The 13,582-nt window shown below is 39.3% G+C and overlaps 1 protein-coding gene across 1 annotated transcript in view; it reads right to left on the bottom strand.

The window, feature by feature from the left end:
• Nucleotides 1-11,975: 11,975 nt before the first annotated feature.
• WWC1 (WW and C2 domain containing 1) overlaps nucleotides 11,976-13,582 on the bottom strand; it is a 115,490-nt gene continuing 113,883 nt past the window's right edge. Inside the window, exon 22 of the mRNA XM_089659607.1 lies at nucleotides 11,976-12,449. Within this exon, the coding sequence (XP_089515733.1) occupies nucleotides 12,383-12,449 (67 nt within the window). The 3' untranslated portion in view covers nucleotides 11,976-12,382. The remainder of the gene's footprint in view (nucleotides 12,450-13,582) is intronic.

Raw genomic sequence — 13,582 nt, 5'->3', positions numbered from 1 at the left:
TGCAGTGTTTTTACTGCGGCAGGGCGGCACCTGTGCGCACTGCGCCGTCTTTTAACAGCACTCTGCAAAACAGGTAGGGGGCGCGTGCCCGCCCTACCCGTCCCGCAGATACGACAGCGGGAGTCCATCACCGGATCCTGGCGAGTCATTAGCCAATGGGTGCCGGCGATTACCGGTAATCACTGACAGCACGGCTGCAGTGTTTACATTGCAGGTCTGCTATCTGTCAGTTCAGAGCACGCTGAACCTGAGAGAAGACTTTATCTCTCGGGATCAGCGTGTTCCTGTGAAGTACACACCCCCCACCCACTAGTAAAACACTCCCCTCACACAGTTAACCCTTTCATTTAAAGTTAACCCCTTCCTCCCCAGTGCCATTAGTAGTGCCATTAGTAGTGTCAGTGTTTTTTTTTTTGCACTGATCACTGTATTGGAGTCACTGGGGATGTCAGTGACCCCAAGTCAGTTCCCCCCCAGTGTCAAAATGTCCGACGCAGTCCCACAGTCCCGCCATAAGTCGCTGATCACTGTCATAAATCGCTGATCACCACCATAAGTTGCTGATCGCCGCCATTATTAGTATAATAAAAAAAAAAATCCCAGTATCTTTCCCGCCATTTGTAGACGCTATAACTTACACGTAAACCAATTAATTTACACGTATTGAGTTTTTTTTTTAAGCAAAGATATGTCGCAGGATACATTTTGGCAGAAATTTATGACTAAATTTGATTTTTACACTTTTTTTACTGGACATGTTTTATAGCAAAAAGTCCAAAATATTGTTTTTTTCCTCAAAATTGTCAGCCTTTTTTTTTATAGCGCAAAAAATAAAAAATGCGCAGGCAATCAAATACCACTAAAAGAAAGCTCAATTCATGGGAAAAAAAGGATGTAAATTTCATTTATGTACGATATTGCATGAGCGCACAATTGTCCGTTAAACTAGCGCAGCGCTGTATAGCAAAAAAATGGGGTAAATTGCAGTATCTATACCATAGTTTGTAGACGCTATAACTTTCACACAAAGCAATCAATATACACTTATTGGGATTTTTTTTACCAAAAACATGTAGCAGAATACATTTTGGCCTAAATTTATAGCTAACTTTGAGTTTACTATATATTTTTTATAGCTGAAAGTAAAAAAATATTGTTTTTCTTAAACATTTTCAGTCTTTTTTTGTTTATAGCGTGAAAAATAAAAAGCGCACAGGTGATCAAATACCACCAAAAGAAAGCTCTATTTGTGTGAAAAAAAGGACGTAAATTTTGTTTGGGTACAGCATTGCATGACCGCGCAATTATCAGTTGAATTAGTGCAGTGCCGAGTGGCAAGAAGAGGCCTGGTCAGGAAGGGGGGTAAATCCTCAGGAGGGCAAGTAGTTAAAGTGCTCAAATCAGCATAAGAAGTGACTAGTCCTCTTTGAAAAGATGGCAGGTGCTTTTTAATCTACTCTTCAGTGACCCTCCTATCCAAACCACAGTCACCAGATTTGATGGATCCTTGCTTGCGCAAGGAGTCATATAACGCTTTATCTGGTGGTGGATTTTCTTTCCTTCTTACTTTGCTTTCATCCTTCCAGCCATACATTTATTTCATCTGAAAATATACACTTGTTTCCTTTTAAAAGCAAACCCTTTGCATAGATCCTTTATGGTAATACTTATACAAAATTAAACAAAGATCCTAAGAGAGATGATCAGGAAATATGGCTCCACACAGGGACCAGTCAATCTTCATCTGACAAACACAGGCAGCTCAACAAGTTTTCACGCCAGTCAATATTGATTGTTGAATATTTGTTTAATTTTGGAGGATCAACTGTGTGGTGCTGTGGATGGTTGTATACTCCCTGTGTGTTGCCTCCATGTGCACTGGTGAGGTTGCTGGGTGCCCTGTTTCTGGTCTGCCCTCTCACCCTCTGTGACCATTCTCTGTGGGTCTCCACCAGTGTTCTTATTGTTTTCCTTTCTTCCCCCTTCTGTTCTTTTTGGAGGTACATTTTTGCTACTGATTTGCACCCCTTGAACAACTGCAGATGCCTAGATAGCAAAATGTGTTGGGATACAGCACCTTCCTGTGTTTCATTTCTGTTTACCCTCAATGGTTATGGTCCTTGAACATCTGTATAAGTATTTGTATTCAAGGAAGGTGCATGGAGTTGCAGACTGTAGACACTATTAGCTTGCTATAATATGTTTTTATGATTGGGACTCAATCTCCAATTTTTAATACAGTCATAGCCAAAATGATTGGTATTTAGACATTCTCATTGTGATGGAGGTGTGGGTAGAACAGAACACACGGAGAGCAGAAGTACACATAAGTCCTCATGCACTTTGGATATTTTTACAGCTGCTGTTTTTGGCTTTTGACGTTTTTCTCTACAGCCAGTAAACTCCCCAGCATGTTATCTTATGTGTCCATGCACACATAGAGTGTAATCAGCATTTTTGGCAGGGGGTTTTTTTGGCTGGAAACCCCCCCCCCAGAACTAGTGGGTTTCTAGAGGAGTTTTTTTTAGCTGTAAAAATGCTCTAACACTGAAAAATGTGGCAAAACACGGTAAATCATGGCAAACCAGCGTTTTGGACTTTTGTTGAGCAAAAAAAAGTTTTTTTTGGTAAAAAAAAGCTAAAAAATGCAAATGCGAAAAAAGGTGGCTAAACGCTAATGCAAAAACGCTGAAAACTCATGTTAATATTTTTACACAGCTACGTTACCAGCATTATTAAAACGCCCAGTGTGCATGGAGGCTTAGGCTTTAATTGAAAGACAAGGATAGCAGAGTTCTGGGAGGCCAAGGGCTAAGTCCGCAACATGGGGCTTTCACACAGCAGGGATAGCAGAGTTCTGGCTGGCAAAGGGTTAAATTCGTAACACAGGGCTGAACATACTACAGGGATGGCAGGACTCCAGCAGACAAAGGGTTAAGTCCGTAACACAGGCTGGGCACACAGCAGGGATGTCAGAACTCCGGCAGACAAAGGGTTAAGTTTGTAACAGGCTGGGCACACAGCAGAGATATCAGAGTACTGGCAGGTAAAGGGTTAATCCATACAAGGAACTAGCAGGAATAGACAGGGATCCAGCACAGCAGGGGCTAAGTCCTTGGAACAGAGTGGCACTCTAGTACAGCAGAGCTTAGTCCACAGTCAAAGAGCAACAATCTGGGCCCAGTGAGTAGCAGACCACAAATTGGTACAGCAAAGTCCAAGAGCACAGGGAAGCAATTCAGGGACTCATTAACTAACAGTGGCCTCAGCAGAGGAAGTCTAGGCAGAGTGGCATGGAGAAAAAGGTCCAGAGGGCAGAGGTCCTTCACCAACTCATCACTGGTCCTCGGAGGGCTGTGTGTCTTAGCCGCAGCTTCAAGACCACCCAGGCAATAGTTGACCCAGCTGTACCCTGTGCCTGAAGGTCAGCTTGAATTTGTCTGGAAGATGATCAAGGTTCTTTATCCACCATTCGAACAATCCTTTGTTGCAATCTTTGATTTGGGCTGTAAACTTCTTGACAACGTTGTGCACAGGAACAATAAAGTGGTTGTAAAGGCTCAAGGTTTTTTTACCTTCATGTATTCTATGCATGAAGGTAAAAAAACTTCCGTGTGCAGCCCACCACAATCCTTACCTGAGCCCCCTCTGATCAAGCAATGTTCTCGACAGACTCCGCTGTCTGGGAACTCTTCCTCCTCATTGGTTGAGACAGCAGCAGGAGCCAGCGAGCCAATGAGGAAAGAGCGGGGGACGAGGCCAAGCTGCGGCTCTATGTATCTTATGAATGCATAGAGAAGAGGCTCAGAGACAAGCACATAGCAGTGCCCCAGGGCGAGTGGCTTTCCCTGGGGGGGCTCTACTTGAGAGGGAGGAGTCAGGAGCGCCAGAGGGGACCCTAAAAGAAGAGGATTAGGGCTGCTCTGTGCAAAATCACTGCACAGAGCATGTAAGTATAGACACGTTTGATATTTAAGAAAAATCCCCAGCTTTAGGGTCACTTTAAGATCTGTTAATTGATACAGATGAGTTTGCTTGCAAATTATAGGAGCATTACAAACTTTGAATGCAATCATTTCTTAAAATTTTGAGAAGGTGCCAATAATTTTGTCCAGGCCATTTTTGGTGTTTTGTGTGGAATGTGTCAGATTTGGCTTTTTGGTTCTCAAACCTTTTTGTGTCATACCAATATAAACAAAAGAAATAAACATGAGAATGCCTAAACACCTATAATTGCAACAATTTTCTGGGTGAAGTGGTGCATTATCTGACAGAAATGCAGGGATGCCAAAATTTTTGGCCATTACTGTATGAGATTCTAATAAAATTATGTATTTACTTGATATTTGGCATGTACTTCTTACTGAGGTTGGACTTGTTAGCAACTAAAAAACCCCATTTACTCTTTTTTTGTTTTTTTTTTTAATATTTATGGTTTGGGGATGTGGTGCTGAGGCATTCAATTATACCTGGTGCTTTCACTTAATACAATTGTGATTTCCACATTACACTATTGGTAGCTTTCATTTTTATCTTTCCTATATGTAATACATCGTATATTGGTAGCTTAGAATAACATGAAGGATTCCTATACCAGATATGTGGGTCTACGTACTCCCATAGCTCTTGTGAGCACTCAGCTAATGGGTTCACTATCAGAAAGCAACCACCTGATTCACAGTAGTGGTGTGACCCTTACTGCAAAGTGCGGTTTTGTATGGATTTGGCATTCCACATGCATATTGGCACTTTCTAGATTGGACCTTCTGTTTGCAGTATTTGGCTGTCACTGTTTGCACTGAATATTGAATTGTCTTATGCATGTTCAATATTTCACATGTACTTTACCAAGTGATATTTATTCATCCACTTATGAATTTTAATACACTGGATGAACTGTGTACTGGGATTTTTTATTAGGTTTTTTGCACAATGTTTTTACATGCATTTCTCCATCCTACATATTTTGTCTAGTCATGCTCCTTTTTACACTATTTGGAGTGTTTCCAGTCCATGCTAGTTTTTGGATAAGTCCTTTGGAAGGAGTTGTCACAGGAAATCCAGGAGTGAAAGAAATGCTTGCAAAGAAAGCACACTATGACCGTCTTTTAACCCTCTCGTTGCAGGTCTATTTTTTCTGTTTTCACACAAAATACCTAATTTAAAATGACAATTTTTGGCCTGAAAGTTACTTAAAACCTCTAAAATGTTAAAAATGATCAAAAAGCAAAATTGTTTTTATACAGACCTCAAACTCAAGGTGGATTGGGTTTGCCCAATTTGTGGCACTATTATTTATCCACGAGATTGGCACCCTTCTACAGTTATAACATAAGCTCCAAATTGAAACACTGTCAATAGACCCTTTATAAACAATAAATAGTAGGGTGTAGTGCTAAGATAACCACATAAAATGATTCAAAATGAATAAAAGAACCAATAAAACCATAAGAAGTAAATGGCAAAGCACAATAAATAACAATAAAATGACTTTGTGATATCATATGAAACGTGTCATTCTTGTCAAGACCATTTGCACATATACACCATAAATATAGCAAGCTACTATATGGGTGACCACTGTGATGAGGTGTTTACACATCAATAAATGAAGTGATTAAATGGTGATAAACTATGTCACTATATAGTAACTAATGGTGCCAGAAAAGTTAATCAAAATATAGTCCAGAGATAAGGTGCATGGGAGATCGTGATGATCTTTAAGATCCAGTGATCTGATCCAGTAAGGTGGTGATATACCTCGTTATAAAGACTGCGCACTCACCAGATACGCAAGCAATATGCGCATTTAGAGATATCAATCTCAGAAAACTGGAGGTCCCTTTAAGGTCTGGTATCCCTGATGAAGCACAAGGAAATGGCGCGCGCGGATTACGCATGCGCCATTTACTCTATATAAGGCTATGTAAGACGTCCCACGCTGTAGGCATACCCCCTATGATTACATGCTATTGCACGAAACGCATCAGGGAGGAGCTACAGCGTCGTGACATCACGCCGCCGGCACCATGTGGGTCCCGGGGGCCATCTTTGGAAACTGCAGCTAGTCAGTGAGATTTGTTCTCTTTCACTTTACCTTTGTTTGATTGGAATAAATACCCTCCTTATAAAAACGATATCACACTATTGGCCTCCTCTTTTTGGGGCTCCTCGGAAGCTTTAACCATCCACAGAGCGGTTGTACCATTACTGGCAGCGGATGTCGGATAGTGAGGGATACCAGACCTTAATGGGACCTCCAGTTTTCTGAGATTGATATCTCTAAATGCGTAGATTGCATGCGTATCTGGTGAGTGCGCAGTCTTTATAACTTGAGGTATATCACCACCTTACCGGATCAGGTCACTGGATCTTGAAGATCATCATGATCTCCCATGCACCTTATCTCTGGACTATATTTTGATTAACTTTTCTGGAACTTTGCACACCATTAGTCACTATATAGTGACATAGTTTATCCCCATTTAATCACTTAATTTATTGATGTGTAAACACCTCATCACTGTGGTCACCCATATAGTAGCTTGCTATATTTATTGTGTATACGTGCAAATGGTCTTGACAAGAATGACATGTTTCATATGATATCACAAAGTCATTTTATTGTTATTTATTGTGCTTTGCCATTTATTTCTTATGATTTTATCGGTTCTTTTATTCATTTTGAATCATTTTATGTGGTTATCTTAGCGCTATACCCTACTATTTATTGCATATCTTGGAGGTTTTTGGTACCTTTGGTGTTTAGCAGCTTACAGACTTTTAGTGCTCGCTTATCACCATTTTATTATAATAGCCCCTTTATCCTTTCCTGGGCTTCTGAGGTCTAAGTCAGGTCACCTCATATAACACAGAATATAGACTAAAGTCTCATTCCATCCTGTCAGCTTCCTATCTAGGAGATGTTAACTTCTCTGGGGCATATTCATCTAGATCTAACTTTTCACATTGGGCAGAACATAACCTGGTCTCTTGAAACTCATGACTGACACATTTTTGCTTCTTCACTCACATCTAGCAAACATACAATTTTCCTAACTCTGAATGCTTTAAAATACTTACACTGTCAACATTTCTATAGAACCAACTACACATTTACCCCTAAAAAAACCATTTACCAGTTTTGAGAAGTTACATCTGTGACGGGCACAGTGTCAGACCCCAGTCCTTCTCACCAACTTGTGACCGAAGGACTAGCCAATCTAAAACCGCGCTGCCACTTGCGTAACAATGCCACGCTCAGCTGCACCCTGCACAAAGATTTTCCAGCTCACTGGACACCAATCTAGGTGCCAATAGCCTGAGAGCAATTGTTATTGGGTCAGGTTAATTACGCAATTAACCCTTCACACTGCCACCACCACCTTTTTACAGAGAAGGAGAAAATTAACAAATCTTAGCAGCAACCACTATGATGTTTGAATAAGCGTCTGTATACACCCTGTCACCGCAGGCAGATGTATCCAGAGGTTTTAAAACATACAGTAGCACTCTTCAGAGACAGGGATTCTTAGTTTGCATTAAAGAGCTTTAGAAACAATTCCAGAATTTTCAGAAAATAGGATTTATTACTAAAAAGGTCAAAATGGTGCAATAAAAATATTTACAGAAAAGATGTAACCAATATATATACATATAAATAGAGCAATAACACAACAGAGAGATAAAGGAAGAAGTTTAAGAAGGTAGAATACTTGCAGAAGTCCTGGTTTAAGCAGAGTCCAAGTGTCCTGAACAAAAGGGTGCCTTTTCTCCCAAAGTTGGTTCCTGATGTTAAAAGCGAGAATCTCTTCATCTTCCCTCTCTCCATGCATGACAGCTTTTCTAGTGTCCCAGCAGGGGGTGTCTACTGAAGCCAAGGGCCAATCGCCTCATTTGGGGAGGGGGGTTTAGGCGAAGACCCAGGCTGTGACCCAAATCCCTTACAAGTTTATACCATGGTCAATAACCTTCCATAGGTGCATGCAGCAGCCTAGCCACTGGCAGGTTAATATGCAAAAACATATTCGGAACGTCCAGACATCAAATAGGACATATCTGGCTGTGATGGTTAAAGAGATATCGCTTTCTGCTCTCTGGTAGACGTTATCTAGGGATGTAAGGTTTTAGGTGACTCATATTAAAATGACCTTTCTGAATATATGCTTTGTTTTATTGTACCTTGTTCCTGCTGGGATTTATGAAATTGTATGAAAAAGTGGTTTCAAGTGGGATGTATGTTTTACTGCCCCTCTGGAATGCTTTCATGTCCAGTGACTGACTAGTTTATAGCTTTACGACCAGGCCAAGGCAAGGGTCTGACAGACATCATGGAACCAGCTAATTGGGTTTACAACTATGAAGTGTATCCAGCTGTGCCCGATGCCTTTGTGATCCCAGCATACACACACACACCACATGCCATTCAAAAAAAAAGGGAGGGGGAAGACTGATTTGGAGTGAGAATGACATTTGCAGAGTATGATCCAAATTATGGTCGTCATTGTCCATATCTGTGCGCACAATTATCACAATGTCTTTCTTCACCCAGGCATAAAGGTACGATTTCCACACTTTGCAGGTTCCTCGGGGGCCTTCAGCTCCCAGGTAAATCCTCCCTGTCAAGCCAATGGGAAGCTGAAGCAGAATTAGATTTATCTGCCTCTAACTGGTTGGATATGCTTTCTAATCTCCATAAATGCACACACTCCATCGCAGTTCAAAAAACAGCTATTAAACTGCACACCAGATGGACGCCAGTCAAACCCTATATGGTCTCTCTCTCAGTTCCTGCGTAGGAGGATGCCCAAACTGCTGTCGTCTTATTCACATATTCTGGAGCTGCACTAAATCATACACGTTGTGGCAACAAGTAGCTAAGAGAACTGCACAAATTGCAGGCTCCCAACTCACATTAATGTTACCAATGTGCCTGCTGTTTACCCCATTAAAATGTACACCCCCCCCCCCATTGTGAAAGGCTTTATTTAGTGTCATCGTTCAGATATTGTTCTTGATTGGAGATCCAACTCAGTAGTGTGCTAGTCTCATGTTGTTTCACTTATGGAATCAATTAAAATGATGTAAAGAATCTACCACACTATCTATGACACCATACTGTTACTTGAAAGGAAGTGGGAGTACTGGTCCTCATATTGACTATCCTTATGTTACTTGCAGTCAGCCTCAGGCTCTCCTATGGTTTATCTTTTGATATGTGTTAACAATCAGTCCATATTCAAGCATTAGCATGCACCAAGATATGGCATTATTTTTTCTTTACCCCTTTGCAATATAACCTTTAAAGGGTTTCTTGACTCTTTATTGTGTTTTGCTCCCTGTTAAATGTAATAAAATAAAATTCCATTATATACTCTACTTCAATGACTGTCTTTTGGCTATGCCAGGTTGTAACTATATTGATTGGCATCATTGTATTTCTTACTTTGTCTTTAACTCAATAAAAATCGTTTGTAGACGAAAAAAAAAAAAAATATTACCCAAAAACAGTGGGGCCTATAGAACAAAAAGTAATTGCATTTTTTTAAATTACAAAATGGCAACTGTTTATCAAATATATTTCTTCAGTAACAAATACACTCAATTTAATGCACACAAACACAATATAATCTCCATCTTTCTGGTGAAATATAAAAGATGAGACTGGGTCAAGTTAGATACCGAATATGTGAAACCTCAAAACTCCTGAGAAAGTGGTGGCTATGGAGAATTTTGGGCTACCATAGTTTTTCACCGTTTAACAGCCTTTACAGCCCATCAGTTTAGAATTCCATAAATGATGGTTCTGGATCTGTTCCTCTCATCCCAATTTGTGATGCAATACCTAAGTGTGTTCCACAATAGTTTTTTTCCTATGCATATGCACATTGGAGTTTATACTGTATGTGTGTTTATCAAATGCATATTTTCAAGAAAAAATACACTAACAAATTGTAGTTCACCCAAAACACAAAATACCCATATTTCTTGGTAATATATAAAAGATGAGGTTTCATTAAAGAAATAGATGCCCAACATGTAAACAAATGTGTGCAAAGAAAAATTATGGTGCCCAAAACTGTCCATGGATACTGCTTTAAAAGTCTTTAAATTTGGAGTCAACTGTTAATTATGACCCCACAATTATTGCTCTTACTCCAATGTTTACAGCGATACCTCACCTGTGATACAACTGCTGTTTACATTGCTTGTACATTTTTTTAAATAATTTTTATTTATTTTATTTCATAACTTTTTTTAAATTTAATTGCATGCATTATACATACTAGGGGGGTACAACTGGGAGAATCAATGATGGAGAAGGATCTGGGAGTTCTGGTAGATCACAAGCTTAATAATGTTATGCAATGCCAAGCTGCGGTTTCTAAAGCGAGCAAAATCCTCTCTTGTATTAAAAGAGGTATAGACTCCAGAGAGAGAGATATCATATTACCCCTGTACAAATCATTAGTAAACCTCATCTGGAATATGAAGTTCAGTTTTGGGCACCAATTCACAAAAAGAACATTGGGGAACTGGAGAAAGTACAGAGAAGGGCAATCATACTGATAACAGGCATGGAGGAGATCAGCTATGAGGAAAGATTAGAGGTACTGAATTTATTCTCTCTTGAGAAGAGGATATTAAGAGGAATATAATCAACATGTATAAATACATCAGTGGCAAAATGTGCATAAACATGTAAAAATAAAATATCCAAATCCCAAAAAAGTGTTTTCATATACAATTAATATATACGTAAATCAAACACAATCAATGCTATGAACAAATGTGAACCTATATTATGCAAAACGCATGACTCCAAATAAAGTGGAAAACTAGTGAAAAAAAGTCCAAGTTGTGGCACTACACCACTGTACTCATGCACGTGGATGGTGCACGTGAGTGATCACATAAGGGTATCCGTCAAAAGCCGGATTGGCCACTCACCTTCTTGCTTCGACATATATATTGATTGTATATGAAAACACTTTTTTGGGATTTGGATATTTTATGTTTACATGTTTATGCACGTTTTGCACTTTTCATGCGTTTTCTTGAGTTTAATTTTGGACGTTTCACTATTTAGTCTGATTTGGGCTAAGTTTATATATTTGTTTGCTTGATTTGTTTACACCATCACTTTGGATTCTAACTTTGGTTTTATACACAATTATACCATACGATCAGTATTGGTAAATCTGAAATTACCATCTTTTGAGTGGTTCAACATTCACTGTGTACACTTTGGATCCATGTAGGATCAATTCACTTATTATAGATCCCTGGAGGATCAGGTCACTGTTTATGGTTTTGTTGCACATTGTGTCACCTTTATACACTTTTTAATTTATATGTTCATTTATATAGTATTAATATCAATATTATCATCAGAGTAGCGCTGCATCACTTCTGTATTTTTAGATCTTGTATCATTTGGATATATGATTGGATGCTAGCAGCTTCCGTTATTTAGACTAGACAAAGGTTTTTTATGTTCAAGTGCAGGAGGTTTCCACCATTATTTCTTAGAATAAAATCAAACCAATCATCTTTTATTCATGCACTGGTATATCTGAGTTACCTGTTCCTGATATTTATATTCTATACACTTTCCACTTGATAGTCAAATTACTGAGTGGTGGAAATCTAATATCCATGGATAATTTAAACACAAAAACTTCATGAATGCAATGAGACAGATTACAAAATCATCAAGAATGATTTTTATTTAAAAAAAAAAAAAAAAAAAAAAGATGATTTTGACCTTCAACTGAATGTGTTTTTGTCAGTAGATGATAAGTCACTTGATTAACATTTTTTTTTCTTTTCACCAGAACCCCAGTGTACTACAGCATCTCAAAATAATGACTGAAGCTTAACATGTAATAAACCTGTATTTCTTGTCCTACAGTCTTTCTAAAAATGTAGTATAAAATGCTTCATGAGAAAAGTGATTCCAGTAGGACGTACCATCTATATTCTATGGCAACATTTTATTTATTAAGGTTGAAGGGTAAAAACTTGAGGTTTAATTAAATTAATTTTATTGCAATATAGGCTCTCAAGCATTCTTCTATACAAAAGTCATATTTCTTTAACAGCACAGTGGAGCGTGCTCTTTATCTTCCATCAAAATATGATTCTTATTATACAAACTGTACAAATGTGGAAATACAGAAAATAAACTGTCAATTCTTGTTATTTTCATTACTGTAGGAAATTGTTTTCTCTTAAAACTTTGAAGATTTAACACATATCAACAAACTCTGTACCTTCATAACACCACAACATATTACTTCAGACACATCCAAGTGTGTTTTCTGCTGTAGTGGCATTCAGAACAGAAACACAAAATACTTCTATGGTTCTATGGCCAATATTAAACATCATCTGCAGCAAGAGTGGGAATGTTAATTCTTGGCCGGGTGAAAAATGCCATTTTCTCCCTAAAAACAAAACAAAAAAAAGAAATATAAGAGATGATTATTTAGTCTTCAATCGCAAACACAAAAGAATCTTCTAGCAATATAGTACTATCATCTCGACTTTTTATAAAAAAAAAGTCAAACTGTAATATCTTTCATTTCTAAACAATTGCCAATATCAAAGTTGTCAGACTAAGGGCTCGTTTACACTTGACTGTTTTACCAACTCTTGCCAAACGCCACTATAGCGTTTGGCAAGCGCTGGTCCGGCATTTGCGGAGTGTTTTTTAACACTCGGCAAATGCTCCGAAAACGCTCCGCAAACGCTGCATGCGCGGTTCAGCGGCGGTTGCCGAGCGTTAAAAATGCCCTACAAACGCCTATAATGAAGTTTGAATAGTGTTACTGCTCCGCAAACGCCCCGCAACCGCACCACAAATGCCGGCTGGGCGTTTGCGGAGCGGCACCATAGACTAGAATAGGAGGCATCAACGCCTCCTGACTCGACCAGAGGTGTCCGTTTTGCCGCCCCGCGACGCTAACGCTCCCGTTAGAACAGCACCATGTGCTGCAATGTGCAGAATTGTCTGAGGCGTTTAGGAAGCGGTAAAAACGCTTCCCAAACGCCTTTCTGCCGGCTGCACACAACGCTAGTGTGATCGTAGCCTTAGTCCTTGAAGGTTATAAGTTTAAGGTCTGTTCACACCACCCCGACAGCTGCTGCTGTCTCAACTCAACTTTATTTGACATGTACAAAGTGACACTTCATTCATGTCACTGTACAATGGTGCTGTGCTGCTCTACATGCAATCCTGTTCTGTGCACTGCGATAAAATGCAGCATGTCTACATTTTATTAAAGCTCAGTGCAGCACTGCTCTGGGATTAAACCATACACATAGGGGAAGCTCTAAAAACCTTCACTACGCAAAAATGTCAAGGTAAGCAAAGCAACAGGTTTGTTTAAATGCTGACCCTCCCCATTGCCTATAACTGATTGCCTTTACTATCCTGCCAGTCCATTTACCTGGAAAACCTACAACTGTCTCCTATGTAACAGCTATGTTGGTTGGCAATTGGTTGCTCAGGACTAGCAATAAATTGAATCTGTTGCATTTTCCTGCAAAGCACAGATTTACTTTATTACTGCTACAG

Source organism: Staurois parvus, unplaced genomic scaffold (assembly GCF_062004578.1).
Source record: "Staurois parvus isolate SC_StPar_1 unplaced genomic scaffold, SC_StPar_1.0 ptg001171l, whole genome shotgun sequence".
NCBI lineage: Eukaryota > Metazoa > Chordata > Amphibia > Anura > Ranidae > Staurois > Staurois parvus.
This window is presented reverse-complemented; position numbering and strand designations above follow the sequence as displayed.